Below are 16,168 nucleotides of genomic sequence, written 5' to 3'. Positions count from 1 at the left end.
GTCGAATGCAGTATTCGGACTGGGCCTCGTTCCTAGGCAAGTAGCTGAATTGTGTTTTTTGACTTGGAAATTCTCCTTAATTACCAAAAGTTAAGATTAGCAACTAACTGGTCTTAATTTCTCCTTACCATTAGAGCACTCAGTGATCATATAAATTGTACAATTGTTTGTTTGGCTTAACTGTTTTTTGTTTGTTTGTTTTTGTTGTTTCAGTCTTTTTCCCATTAGGTTTGACCAACTATACACAATATGGTCGAATCCCGAAGGAAAGTTCCAAATTATGGGGGGAAAGGCCATTGAGTTGATTAAATTCCTGCCTCTGTGCGGAGCTCAGAGAGCCAATTAAAAGATAGAGACTAAATTTAAAACTACCTATCTAAATAAAATTGGTCTTCTATAAAATTGCAAGGTAGATTTCTACAATTTTATGTTTGACTTGGCATCCATTTTTAATCTCCCTTTAGCACACCAGACTCTCTCTCTCTACCTTTAGCGGTAAATTTTGCTATCTGATTTTCACCTAAGAGTTGTTCCTTTAGTATGCAAACTTAAGGCTATCTAGCTAACAATTGCCTAGGATAATGAAACAGGTTATAAGAAATTGGAAGTCTGAAATATCTAAATTGGAAGTCTAAAATATCTAAAATATGAATATTTAAGAAATACTTTTATCTTCATGACTAATAAGTCTATGTATTTATGTGTCATGTATATTATGTTTCACTACCAAAAATATAAAAAAGAGCTCTAATTAATTGATTTACAAAGGTACTTAAATCAAATACTTTATCAGAAAAATAGAAAATAGAAAAGCCCAAATGTTTTTTCAAGTTCATGTGACTTAAGAAAATCCTTAATAAATAAGTGTGTTTTAAAATTGTTGATAAAATAAAATTAGGAATGTCTTTAGAATTGTCAACACACATTATTGTTTAGATTTCTTGATCAAGCAGTTTAATATTGATCTCTGCTACAATACAAGTGTCCAAATTTGGCATGAGGGTTACAAAGTCTGTAGCCCCAAACATGACTATCTTTGTGGAACTTTGGTATAAATAATTCATTAAAAGTTGTTGGTTTAATTTAAAAAGCTAACTTTTGAGTTACTGGCAAAACAACAACAAGAACAAAGTTACTTAACCTTAAGATTTCTACTTAGGCAAACATCTGAAATCACAGGCTATGTAAATAATTTATAGAGAAATAACTTAAATGATGACTGTCACAGTTTTATTGAATAAGTTAGGCAAACTATATTTGTAAATCCTTGGCTAGGCTTCAGGCCTTTACAAAGGTCTAATCTTAGATGCCTTGTGCAAAAGATTCCAGTAAAGCCAATTCACAAAAAGAGAGAGAGAGCACCTATATGGCAAATGATTATTCTTAATGTGCTTTATGCAAATAATCAAACCAATTGTGATAGTACTAAAATGTATTTTACCAATAAATTGGTCCTACTATAATTTTGTCTTTAATAAAACTGGGGAATTGAAGAGAGAAAAAAATATGCTTCTATAAACTATAGTACACCTGTTATTTGATTCTAGTCTTGCCTAAAGTTTATCAGTTTTTATTATTTGTACACTTTGGACTAAATTCTAAAATGTTTCCTGGCTATAAGTCTTCAAAATAATGTTTTCAATTGTTTTCTTCTTTTCTCCTTTCCTTTCTTTTTCTCCCCCCACCACATTTTCCAATTTGAAATTACTAAATAGTAAGCTGTGATTTTCTTAAAGCCCTATGGACACAAACTAGACAACTAAAACTTCAGAAGAAAATAACAGCAACTTATTTATACACACAACCATTTTCATACCTGCCTACTGACAACAGACTTCAGAGTAATATAGCCTTTACTAGTTTTCCAGGATTGTTCTTTTCAGTATCTATTTGTTGTTTTCTTTCTCTCTTCCTCCTTCTCCCATTTTTTTTATTCGCAGGACATGTGATTTCACAACCTGCTAAAAATGGGCTTTCCTAATAATGTGGAATCTATTGGTCTAGGAATAAATCACCATAGCCATGAGAGATCAGACAAAATTTAAGACTAGGGAGTAACTTCCTTCTAAAATGCTTTTTAAAAAAGATTTTAAAAGGAAGAGGCAGGGGAGCTGTGAAAGGAAAATAAAAACCTGAGACCCCAATTCACTATGCCAAAAGAAGCAAAATTAAGCTAAAAGCTGAGTTTTGCAAAATGCTGCCTTTCCTTTTGTTCCTAAGCACGGAGCTGCAGATAAAAGGTTAAATATTTCCACGGGTAGCTAGTCTACATTCACCTTATCTTGTGTAAAGTGCCGATTTACTGACCACAAGACAAATAAATAATTGACCATTTCCTTACCTGCTAGTTTTTCTCTTGTAACATGTGGATTCAGTAATGTGACCATATATTCCCACTTTCTTCTCCAGCCACCTTTTCTCCGTTAAGTATTTAGGCCCTCAAAATCACCTTTGGAGAAAGGCCCAGGCCTGTCTCCTGGGTACATCCTTAACCTGGGTAAGGTAAACTTCTAAACTAATTGAGACCTATCTCAGGTATATTTTGGTTTACAATCCAATCTCTGTGGCCCTATTCAACTGGATAGGACCACAAATGTGAGTAAATTAAATATATATATATTGCTAAAAGATGACTGGGATCAATTTCTTTATTTCCTCAAAGACTTGCCTGTGGGGATTAAAAGGCTTTGACATAGGTTCCAGGGTTGTCAATTCACAACGGAGGTGACTACAGTTAAATATCTCAACTCTACTGAGTCTTGGTTTCTTCATTTAGCACTGTGCTTAGCAATACTTTTCCCCTGTTTATGAAAATGCCAATATCATTAATGCCTCATAATTTTGTGACAAAAACAAAAGTCAGAATTATTACTTTTACCACTTTTCAGAGAAAAAAATAAATAGTCTTTGTAAATCATCAATTAGATCTTTGGACTAGATCCTTTGACTATTACAGATCTCTTTTCCATCAGTCTCTATTACATAATTTATCAGAAGTCGTAACAATGCTGCTCTTTAACAAAAGAATATTTAATTAGATTAAGATTGTAAAGTGATTCACAGGACATTAATCTTCTAGATTTATAAGTTGATTCTAAGAAGATTTTTAGATGTTATTTATTACACTTTTTTAATTTTAATAACCCTTATAAGTATCTCTTGATCTATCAAGAATCAAAGGGAAGATATAAAAATATTTCTAAATGTTACATTAATAAACTCTTGCTTTCCCTTTAAGATCTAGAAGACAACAATAATGCTCACTGTCACCACTGTTACTTAACATAGTAGTGGAAGTCCTAGGTAGAGTGATTAGACAAGAGAAATAAGAAAAGGGCATCCAAACTGGAAAAGAAGAATTCAAATTATCTTGTTTGCAGATGATATGATCTAATATTTGGAAAATTCTAAATATTCCACAAAACTATTAGAACTGATAAACAAATTCAATAAAGTTGCAGGATACAAATTCAACATACAACTGAGTAGCATTTCTATATGTCAATAGTGAACAATGTGACAAAGAAATAAAAAAAGTAATCCCATTTACAATAGCCACACATACAATTAAATACCTAGAAATTAATTTAACCAAAGACATGAAAGATCTCTATAATAAAAACTATAAAACCTTCATGAAAGAAATTGATGAAGACATCACAAAATAGACAAATATTTCATGTTTATGCTTTGGAAGAATCAATATTTTTCAAATGTCCATATTACCCAAAGCCATCTATAAATCTAATGTAATCCCTATCAAAATACCAATGATTTTCTTCACAGAAATAGAAAAATCAATCTAAAATGTATATGGAACCATAGCCAAGGGTGTCCTAAGCAAAAAGAAAAAAATGGAGGAATCACATTATCTGACTTTGAATTATACTACAGAGTTATAGTAAACAAAACAACATGGTACAGGCATAAAAACAGACATATAGATGAATGGATTAGTATAGACAACCAGAAACAAATCCACACATCTACAATGAATTCATTTTTGACCAAAGTGCCAAGAACATTCACTGGGGAAAAGACAGTCTCTTCAATGAATGGTGCTAGGATGAAACTAGACATCTATTTCTAGCCATATTAAAAAACAAATTAAAATGAATTAAAGACTTAAATCTAAAGACTTTAAACCATAAAACTACCTCAAGAAAATATTGGGAAAATTCTCCAGAATGTTGGTCTGGGTAAAAATTTCTTGAGCAATTTTCTTACCCCAGAAACACAGGCACCCAAAGGAAAATGGACAAATGGGATCACATCTAGTTAAAAAGTTTCTGCACAGAAAAGGATACAATCAAAAAAGTGAAGAGACACCCCACTGAGTAGGAGAAAATATTTGTAAACTACCCATCTGTCAAAGAATTAATAACCAGAATATCTAAGGAGCTCAAACAACTTTATAGGAGAAAATCTAATAATCCTATCAAAAGGTGGGCAACATATTTGAATATACATGTCTCAAAAGAAGACATACAAATAGCACACAGACATAGGAAGAGGTGCTCAACATCATCAATCATCAGAGAAATGCAAGTCAATACTACAGTGAGATACTATCTCACCCCAACTAAATGGCTTATATCCAAAAGACAGATAATAACAAATCCTGGTGAGAATGTGGAGTAAAGGGAATTCCTTGTACACCATTGGTGGGAATATAAATTAGTACAACTACTGTGAAGAACAGTTTGGAGGTTCCTCAAGAAACTAAAAATTGAGCTACCATGTGATCCAGCAATCCCACTGCTGGGCATATACCCAAAAGAAAGGGAATCAGTATATCTAAAAGTTATCCCATGGGAGTAAAAAGTTACTCCCATGTTTGTTGCAGCACTGTTTACAATAGTTAAGATTTGGAAGCAACCTAAGTGTCTGTCAATAGATGAATGTGTAAAAAAAAATGTGTACTATTCAGCTATAAAAAGAATGAGACCCAGTCAATTGCAACAAAATTATCGAACTGGAGATCATTATGTTAACTGAAATAAGCCAAGCACAGAAAGACAAACATTGCATGTTCTCACTTATTTATGGGATCTAAACATCAAAACAACTGAATTCATGGACATAGAGAGTGGAAGGATGGTTACCAGATGCTGAAAAGAGTGGTGGGGAGTGTAGGGGTGGGGAGATGGGGATGGTTAATGGTTAAAAAAAATCGTTAAAAAAATGAGTAAGACTTACTATTTGATAGCACAACAGGGTGACTACAGTCAATTACTTAACTGTACCTTCTAAAATAACGTAAAGAGTATAATTGGATGGTTTGCAACTCAATGAAAAAATGCTTGAGGGAATGGATGCCCCATTCTTCATTATTTGCTTATTTCATATTGCATGCCTATACCAAAACATCTCATGTACCCCATAAACATATATACCTACTACATACTCACAAAAAATCAAAATTAAAAAAAAACTTTTATACATCAAAAAATTCTACCAAAGAAATACCTTAATCAGATTAAAAACTGATTTAAATCAATATAAGGATTATTTTGTCAATATTTTAATGTGTGCTTCAATGCAAAAATTGTAATATGAGACATAATGTTCTCTTTGACAATTAGTCATCTTTTTATACATTAACATTTTCCATTAACTTATTTTAGTTTGAAAATATAAAATCCATTCTACCTTGAATTGATTGCAGCATCTTGTTTTCTTTTTTTCTGAAGATTCTGACTCTGCTGTCTTATTCAAATGTTGATGTTGATCCATGATTAAACTACAGATATCACATGAATGTTTTTTAATTGTTGTTGATGCTTGGTTTGAAATGATCACCTGTTAAAAAAGAAAATGTATAATTTATTTTACTTTAATCATATACAATTAGAAAATAAGAAAAGCCATGAGCTCAATATCAATCAATCAATCATTCTCTAATATTCATTCAGGGTCTGCTATTTTCTGACCACAGGGCTAGGTCAATGCTGGACACAGAGGAAAGACAGACACAAACTCCACCAAAAAAGATTATAACTACTTAGAAAAAAAATTTTTTATAGACAAATTTGAAACAATACAATAATATAAAATCACACACTAGATTATATGAACAAAAATTTAAAATTATAGAAATTAAAATTGTTTTTTCTATATATCCAGATTATAAGGTTTATAAAAGCAAATTTATGTTTACATTATCCTTATAAGTTTATAAAGTGCCAAATGACTTGCACATAGTAGATACTCAAAATGGGTGGAAAATAATGATAATAATAATAATTAGGATAGCCTCAGACAGTTTTATAGAGGAGATACCTATGGAACCAGGCTCAAAAAGCAGATACACTTTAAATTTGTTTAAAAGAACAAAATAAATTCGAAGTATCTCTCAGAGAGACTCTGGACATGCTTGACCTTACCATCATCATGATTGTACTGTTTATCAGGTTTATTCATTTATTTTTCAAGAGAAAATACATGCATGTAGTTGAAAATGCAAAAAAAAGAAAAAAAAAAAAAGCAAAGATTCTTTTCATAACCTTTGTCCCCTTTTCCAGAAATCTGATATGCATTTTTAATTAAATACATAATATTTTGCCTTTTAATAGAAATATGAGCAAACCATTACCACTACCTTTATTCTACCTTTTTACCTCTGTATATGCTTTATATTAATAAATTTTTATATTAAAATTTATTATATTAATCTTATATAATAAATTAATTTATCTTTATATTAATTTATTAATAGAAAGATTAATTTATTAATATAAATTATATTATTTTTTATTTTTAATTTTTATTAATATAAATTAGTGTAAAGATTAATTTATCAATCTTTATATTAATAAATATTTTATATTAAATTTATATTAAAATTTTAAAATTAAAATTTATATTAATAAATTAATATTAATAAATTAATACCATTACTCTACCTTTTTACCTTCTGTATATGCTTTGTATTAATAAAAGTCCTTCTCATTTTCCTTATGGTAGCAGGGTATTCTGTTGTCCATAATATATGTAACTAGTTCCATATTGATAACTATTTAACTTATATCTAATTATTTGATATTAGACAATGTTTTCAATATGTTATATGTCATGTTATTTATGTGTGGTCATATCTCTAGGATGAATTCCTACAAGTGGAGTTTTGAAGTCAAAGCACAAGAGAAATCATAGGTTTGAGAGTTATTAAACTCCTATTTTAAAGACTAGTAAAATGAGTCAACTTTTACTTCAGTTGACTCTTTTATATAGAATAGTGGATTTCTCATGAAAGTTTAGAGATGTATTCTTGTTCATACATATGTGCATAACACATATTTATGTATCTAAAGTATATAAACAGATACATAACATAGATATAGGTATATGTTATGTATGTAGCATGCATACATAGATATATGCTATGTAGATATAGTAGAGCTATGTAGATATATGCTATGAAGCTGCTTAAATACACCTTAGATATGTAAATATCTAAAGTATCTACACAAGTATCTGATTTATAATAGAATACTGATTATACAATATGTATGATGTAGGTTATATGTACAATTGATTCTCACTTTTTGCAATAAATATGTTCCATAAAGTTGCTGGGAACATTGAATTTGCAAATATTGAACCATTGTTTCTAAAGGAGATAAACAGTTAGGTGACTGTGTGCCTTGGGTCACAGCATTTTCATCAATGGATCAATACATAACTTAATACATAATGTTTTTTGTATGTTTCTGTTTAAAGTACTTTGGTATATACCGTTGATTCATTAACACTGAACAGTGGTCAACAGCCCTGTAGTTCATGCCAGAAGTAAACTTACATAGCGTATATATATATATATATTTTCTTTCAGGCACTCTTAGAGGCAGGAACATGGGACAACACTTCACTTTGTTCCACCTCAGCTGGAAACATAGCAACTCAAATTTTTTACCACTCTGTCCATGCATGCCAATGACCATAAAAGCCCAGCAGTATTAATTTTGGTGTCATAAATAAATTTTAGTGTTTAGATAAATTTTCTAATATAGAATCTGTGAATAATAAATATCTACTTGATGTTTTATGCATTAATTTACTCAACAAGGATTTACAGATTCTCTATATTATAAATGTACAAAAACCATGAATATGTCATGCATATTTAGTGGATAATGCATGAATATGGCAATAATATCTGAAGATACTATCACTTATGTATATGTGAGTGTATATAAACATACTCATGAATGCTGAAACTCATACATATGTATCTCTAAGAGAATTTCAATTGCGTTTTGTAGGTGAGGTGAGGAAAAAAATCAATAGTTTGGTGGACTCAAGGTAATAAGCAGCCCCTTAATAAATTCACAACACTTTTTCCACAACTATCTCTTTCTGTTTCTTTCTTCATAACTTACAAGTTAGAAAATATTTCTTTATTTTATACTTTACATTTTGAGGTACATGTGTAGAACATGCAGGTTTGTTATATAGGTATAAAAGTGCCATGGTGGTCGGCTGCTTCCATAACCCATCATCTACATTAGGTATTTCTCCTAATAATGTCCCTCCCCTAGTTCCCCATCCTCTGACAGGCACCAGTGTGTGATGTTCCCCTCCCTGTATCCATGTGTTATCATTGTTCAACACCCACTTATGAGTGAGAACATGCAGTGTTTGGTTTTCTGTTCTTGTATTAGTTTGCTGAGAATGATGGTTAACAGCTTCATCCATGTCCCTGCAAAGCACATGAACTCATCGTTTTTTATGGCTGTATAGTATTCCATGGTGTATATGTGCCACATTTTCTTTATTTAGTCTATCACTTATGGGCATTTGTGTTGGTTCCACTCTTTGTTATTGTGAACAGTGCTGCAATAAACACACATGTGCATGTGTCTTTATAGTAAAATTTATAATCCTTTGGGTATATACCCAGTAATGGGATTTCTGGGTCAAATGGTAGTTCTAGATCCTTGAGGAATTGCCACACTGTCTTCCACAATGGTTGAACTATAATTTACACTCCCACCAACAACATAAAAGCTTTCCTATTTCTCCACCTCCTCTCCTGCATCTGTTGTCTCCAGATTTTTTAATGATTGCCATTCCAACTGACATGAGATGGTATCTCAATATGGTTTTGATTTGCATTTCTCCAATGACCAGTGATGATGAGCATTTTTTACTATGTTTGTTGGCTGCATAAATGTCTTCTTTTGAAAAGTCTCTGTTCATATCCTTTATCCACTTTGTGATGCGGTTGTTTGTTTTTTTCCTGTAAATTTGTCTAAGTTCTTTACAGATTCTGGATACTAGCCCTTTGCCAGATGGATAGATCACAAAAATTTTCTTCCATTCTTTAGACTGTCTGTTCACTTTGATAATTGTTTCTTTTGCTGAAGCTCTTAAGTTTAATTAGATCCCATTTGTCTATTTTGGCTTTTGTTGCCATTGTTTTTCATGTTTTAGTCATAAAGTCTTTGCCCATGCCGATGTCCTGAATGGTATTGCTTATTCAGGCATAATGGTAAATGGATCAATGCAATAAGAAGAGCTAACTATCCTAAATATATATGTACCGAATACATAAAGCAAGTTCTTAACAACCTACGAAGAGACTTAAACTCCCACAAAGTAATAATGGGAGATTTTAACACCCCACTGTCAATATTAGACAGATGAAGGAGACAGAAAACTAACAGGAAATCCAGGACTTGAACTCAGATCTAAACCAAGTGAACGTAGTAGACAGCTACAGAACTCTCCACCCCAAATATACAGAAGATACATTCTTCTTAGAACCACATCACACCTATTCTAAAATTGACCACATAATTGGAAGTAAATCACTCCTGAGCAAATGCAAAATAATGAAAATCAGAGCAAACAGTCTCTCAGACCACAGTGCAATCAAATTAGAACTCAGGATTAAGAAACTCAATCAAACCACACAATAACACAGAAATGAACAACCTACTTCTTAATGACTATTGGGTAAATAACAGAATTAAGGAAGGAATAAAGATATTCTTTGAAACTAATGAGAACAAAGACACACATACCAGAATCTCTGGGACACATTTAAAGCAGTGTCTAGAGGGAAATTTACAGCACTAAATGACCACATGAGAAGCGAGGAAAGATAAAAAAAAAATCAACACCCTAATTTCACGATTAAAAGAACTAGAGGAGCAAGATCAAACAAATTCAAAAGCTAGCAGAAGACAATAAATAACTAAGATCAGAGCAGAACTGAAGGAGATAGAGATTAAAAAAAAAAAAAAAACCTTCAAAAAAATTAATGAATCCAGGAGCTGGTTTTTTGAAAGATCAACAAAATAATAGACCTGCTAGCCAGACTAATAAAAAGCAAAAAAAGAGAAGAATCAAACAGATGCAATAAAAAATGATAAAGGGGATATCACTACCAATTCTATAGAAACACAAACTACCATCAGAGATTAATACAAACATCTCGATGCACATACACCTGTAAATTGAGAAGAAATGGATAAATTCCTGGACACTTACACCCTTCCAGGACTAAACCAGGAAGAAGTTGAATCCCTTAATAGACCAATAACAAGGTTTGAAGTTGAGTCAGCAATTAATAGCCTACCAGACGAAAAAAGTCTAGGACCAGATGGGTTCACAGTCAAATTCTACCAGACATACAAACAGGAGCTGGTACTGTTCCTTCTGAAACTATTCCAAATAATACAAAAAGAGGGAATCTTCTCTAACTCATTTTATGAGACCAACATAATCCTGATACCAAAACCTGTCAGTGACACAAATAAAAAAGAAAATTTCAGGCCAATATCCCTGATGAACATTGATGTGAAAATCTTCAATATAATACTGGCAAACTAAATCCCATAGCACATCAAAAAGCTTATTCATCATGATCAAGTCAGCTTCATCCCTGGGATGCAAAGGTGGTTCAACATACACAAATCTATAAACGTAATCTGTCACATAAACAGAACCAAAGACAAAAACCACATGATTTTCTCAATAGATGCAGAGAAGGCCTTTGACCAAATTCAACAGCCCTTCATCTAAAAATTCTCAATAAACTAGGTATCTCAAAATAATAAAAGCTATTTATGACAGACCCACAGCCAATCATACTGAATGGGCAAAAACTGGAAGCATTCCCTTTTAAAACTGGCACAAGACAAGGGTGCCCTCTCTCACCACTCCTATTCAACACAGTATTGGAAGTTCTAGCAAGAGCAGTCAGGCAAGAAAGGAAATAAAGGGTATTCAATTAGGAAAAGAGGAAGTCAAATTATTTCTATTTGCAGATGACATGATCGTATATTTAGACGACCCCATTGTCTCAGCCCAAAATATCCTTAAGGTGATAAGCAACTTCAGGAAAGTCTCAGGATACAAAAATCAATGTGCAAAAATCACAAGCATTCCTATACCCCAATAATAGACAAACAGAGAGGCAAATCATTAATGAACTCCTATTCACAATAGCTACAAAGAGAATAAAATACTTAGGAATATAACTAACAAGGGACATGAAGGACCTCTTCAAGGAGAACTATAAACCACTGCTCAAGGAAATAGGAGAGGACACAAACAGATGAAAAATCATTCCATGCTTATGGTTAAGAAGAATCAATATTGTGAAAATGGCCATACTGCTCAAAGTAATTTATAGATTCAATGCTATCCCCACCAAGCTACCATTGACCTTCTTTACAGAACTGGATAAAAACATCTTAAATTTCCTATGGAACTGAAAAAGAGCCCACATAGCCAAGACAATCCTAAGCAAAAAGAACAAAGCTGAAGGCATCACACTACCTGACTTCAAACTATACTACAAGGCTACAGTAATCAAAACAGCATGGTACTGGTACCAAAACAGAGATAAAGACCAATGGAACAGAACAGAGGCTTCAGAAGTAATGCCACACATCTACAACCATCTGATCTTTGACAAACCTGATGAAGACAAGCAATGGGGAAAAGATGCCCTATTTAATAAATGGTGTTGGAAAAACTGGCTAGCCTTGTAGAGAAAGTTGAAACTGGTCCCCTTCCTTACACCTTATACGAAAATTAACTTCAGATGGATTAAAGGTTTAAACATAAGACCTAACATCATAAAAAACTGAGAAGAAAACCTAGGTAATACCATTCAGGACATGGGCATAGGCAAGGACTTTATGACTAAAACACCAAAAGCAATAGGAACAAAAGCCAAAATAGACAAATGGGATCTAATTAAACTTAAGAGCTTCTGCACAACAAACAAACAAACAATCATTAGAGTGAATCTGCAACTAACAGAATGAGAAAAACTTTTTGCAATCTACCCATCTGACAAAGGGCTAATATCCAGAATCTACAAAGAAAATAAACAAATTTACAAGAAAACAACAAACAACCCCATCAAAAAGTAGATGAAGGAGATGAACAGACACTTTTCAAAAGAAGACACTTATGCAGCTAACAAACAGGAAAAAATGCTCATCATCACTGGTCATTGGAGAAATGCAAATCAAAACCATATTGAGATACCATCTCATGCCAGTTGGAATGGCGATTATTAAAAAATCTGGAGACAACAAATACTGAAGAGGACGTGGAGAAATAGGAAGACTTTTACACTGTTGGTGGGAGTGTACGTTAGTTCAACCATTGTGGAAGACAGTGTGATGTTTTCTCAAGGATCTAGAACTAGAAACACCATTTGATCCAGCAATCCCATTACTGGATATATATACCCAAAGGATTATAAATTGTCCTATTATAAAGACACATCTACATCTATGTTCATTTTGGAACTGTGTACAATAACAAAGACTTGGAACCAACCCAAATATTCATCAACGATAGACTGGATAAAGAAAATGTGGCACATATACACCGTGGAATACTATGCAGCCATAAAAAACGATGAGTTCAAGTTCTTTGCAGGGATATGGATGAAGCTGGGAACCCTCATTCTCAGCAAACTGACACAATAACAGAAAACCAAATACCTCATGTTCTCACTCATAAGTGAGTGTTGACCAATGAGAATACATGGACACAGGGAGGGCAATATCACACAACTGGGCCCTGTTGTCGGGGGTGGGGGTTTAGGGGAGGGATAGCAGGGGGTGGGGGGAATGGGGAGGGATAATATTAGAAGAAATACCTAATGTAGGTAATGGGGAGATGGATGCAGCAAATCACCATGGCATGTGTATACCTATGTAACAATCCTGCACGAGCTGCACACGTACCCAGTACTTAAAGTATAATAAAGAAAAAAAAATTATGTCTTGTTGATCTGTCTAATATTGACAACGGAGTGTGAAAATCTCCCACTATTATTATGTGGGAATCGAAATCTCTTCGTAGGTCCCCAGGAACTTGCTTTAGGAATCTGGGTGCTCTTGCATTGGGTGCATATATATTTAGAACAGTTAGCTCTTCTTGTTGCATTGATCCATTTACCATTATGTAATGCCCTTCTTTGTCTCTTTTGATCTTTGTTGGTCTAAGTCTATTTTATCAGAAACGAGGATGGCAACCCCTGCTTTTTTTTTTTTTTCTGTTCTCTATTTGCTTGGTAAATCTCCCTCCATACGTTTATTTTGAGCCTATGTGTGTCTTTGCACATGGGATGGGTCTCCTGAATACAGCACACAGATGTGTCTTGACTCTTTATCCAATTTGCTAGTGTCTTCTGATTGGGGCATTTAGCCCATTTACATTTAAGGTTAATATTGTTCTGTGTGAATTTGATCCTGCCATTTTGAGGCTAGTTGGTTGTTTTGCCTGTTAGTTGATGCAGTTTCTTCATTGCATCAATGGTCTTTACCATTTGGTATGTCTTTGCAGTGTCTGGTATCAGTTGTTCCTTTCCATATTTAGTGCTTCCTTCTGGAGCTCTTGTAAGGCAGGCCTGGTCGTGATGAAATCTCTCAGCAATTGCTTGTTTGTAAAGGATTTTATTTCTTCTTCACTTATGAAGCTTAGTTTGGCTGGATATGAAATTCTGAGTTGAAAGTTCTTTTCTTTATGGATGTTGAATGTTGGCCCCCCACTCTCTTCTGGCTTGTAGGATTTGTGCTGAGAGATCTGCTGTGAGTCTGATGGGCTTCCCTTTGTGTAACCCCACCTTTCTCTCTGGCTACCCTTAGCATTTTTTCCTTCATTTCAACCTTGGTGAATCTGACGATTATGTGTCTTGGGTTGCTCTTCTTGAGGTGTTATCTTTGTGGTGTTCTCTGTCTTTCCTGGATTTAAATGTTGTCCTGCCTTGCTAGGTTGGGGAAGTTCTGGATAATATCCTGAGGAGTGTTTTCCAACTTTGTTTCATTTTCCCTTTCACTTTCATGTACACTGATCAAATGTATATTTGGTCTTTTCTCATAATCCCATATTTCTTGGAGGCTTCATTCATTTCTTTTTATTCTTTTTTCTATATCTTGTCTTCTTACTTAATTTCATTGAGTTGATCTTCAACCTCTGATATCCTTTCTTCTGATTGATCGATTCGGCTATTGAAATTGTTTATGCTTCACAAAGTTCTTGTGCTGTGCTTTCAACTCCATCAGGTTATTTATGTTTTTCTCTAAACTGGTTATTCTAGTTAGCATTTTGTCTAACCTTTGTTCAAGGGTCTTAGCTTCCTTGCATTATGTTAGAACATGCTCCTTTAGCTCGAAGAAGTTTGTTATCACCCACTCTCTGAAGGCTGCTTCTGTCAATTCATCAAACTACTTCTCTGCTCAGTTTTTTCCCTTGCTGGCAAACAGTTTCAATCCCTTGGAGTAGAAGTGGCGTTATTGGAATTTTTGGAATTTTCAGCCTTTTTGCACTCGTTTCTTCCTATCTTGGTGAATTTATCTATGTTTGGTCTTTGAGGTCAGTGATCTTTGGATGGGACCTATGAGTGAATGTCCTTTTTGTTGATGTTGAAACTATTTCTTTCTGTTTGTTGGTTTTCCTTCTAACAGTCAGGCTTCTCGGCTGCAGGTCTGCTGGAGTTTGTTGCAAGTCCACTCTAGATCCTGTTTGCCTGGAATGATCAGCGGGGGCTGCAGAACAGCAAAGATTTCTGCCTGTTCCTTCTTCTGGTAGCTTCATCCCGTAGGGGTATCCACCAGATACCAGCAAGAGCTCTCCTGTATGAGGTGTTTGTTGGCCCCTACTGGGAGGTGTCTCCCAGTCAGGATACATGGGGGTCAGGGAGCCACTTAAGGAGGCAGTCTGTCCCTTATTAGAGCTCAAATGCTATGCTGGGAGATCTGCTGCTCTCTTCAGAGCTGCCAGTCAGGAACATTTAGGTCTGCTGAAGCTGTACCCACAACTGCCCCTTTTCCCAGATGATCTATCTCAGGAAGGTGGGTACTTTATAAGTCCCTGATGGGCTGCTACCTTTTTTCAGAGCTACCCTGCCCAATGCGGGCATCTAGTGAGACAGTCTGTCTGTAGCTGCTGGGCTGTGGTGGGCTTTACCCAGTTTGAACTCCCTGGCAGCTTTTTTTTTGCACTTGAGGTTGAAACTGCCTACTCCGGCCTCAGCAATGATGGACACCCCTCCCCTCACCAAGCTTTAATTGAATGCTCTGAGTCAAACTCAGACTACTGTGCTGGCTGCAAGAATTTCAAGCCAGTGGATCTTAGCTTGCTGGTCTTCATGGGGGTGGGACCCACTGAGCCAGAACACTTGGCTCCCTGGCTTCAGCCCCCTTTCCAAAGGAGTGAATGGTTCTGCCTTGCTGTTGTTCCAAGTGCCAATGGGGTATGAAAAAAAAAACCTGCTGTGGCTAGCTTGGTTTGTGCCCAAACAGCTGCCCAGTTTTGTGCTGGAACTCCAGTGCCCTGATGGTTGTGTTGGACCCAGAGGGAATATCCTAGTCTGTGGGTTGTGAAGACTATGGGAAAAGCATAGTATCTGGGCCAGAGTTCAGGAAACAGTCCCTAATGGCTTCTCTTGCCTAGGAGAGGGAGTTCCCTGGCCTGTTGTGCTTCCTAGCTGAGGCGACACCCCACCCTGCTTTGGCTTGCCCTCGTTGGGCTACACCCACTGTCCAACCAGTCCCAATGAAATGAACCAGGTACCTCAATTGGAAATGAGGAAATAACCTGCCTTCTGCGTCAATCTCACTGGGAGCTGCGTACCAGAGTTGTTCCTATTTAGCCATCTTGCCCGGATCCCGGAAAATATTTATTTTTTACC

At 34.8% G+C, this 16,168-nt stretch overlaps 1 protein-coding gene across 2 annotated transcripts in view; it reads right to left on the bottom strand.

The window, feature by feature from the left end:
* LOC105713874 (solute carrier organic anion transporter family member 1B3) overlaps nucleotides 1-16,168 on the bottom strand; it is an 82,379-nt gene that overhangs the window by 64,327 nt on the left and 1,884 nt on the right. Inside the window, exon 2 of one of the 2 annotated variants that reach the window (XM_012447695.2) lies at nucleotides 5,653-5,802. In XM_012447695.2, coding sequence (XP_012303118.1) covers nucleotides 5,653-5,736 — 84 coding nt within the window. In that variant the 5' untranslated portion in view covers nucleotides 5,737-5,802. Of the gene's footprint in view, nucleotides 1-5,652; nucleotides 5,803-16,168 lie in introns of those variants that run through there. The other variant, XM_012447696.3, reaches the window with a different exon arrangement.

This window comes from Aotus nancymaae, unplaced genomic scaffold, assembly GCF_030222135.1.
Source record: "Aotus nancymaae isolate 86718 unplaced genomic scaffold, 86718_ANA_hifiasm-v0.15.2.pri h1tg000016l, whole genome shotgun sequence".
In the NCBI taxonomy this organism is placed as follows: domain Eukaryota; kingdom Metazoa; phylum Chordata; class Mammalia; order Primates; family Aotidae; genus Aotus; species Aotus nancymaae.
Note: the sequence above shows the minus strand (reverse complement) of the source record. Positions and strands in the feature narration are given on the sequence as shown.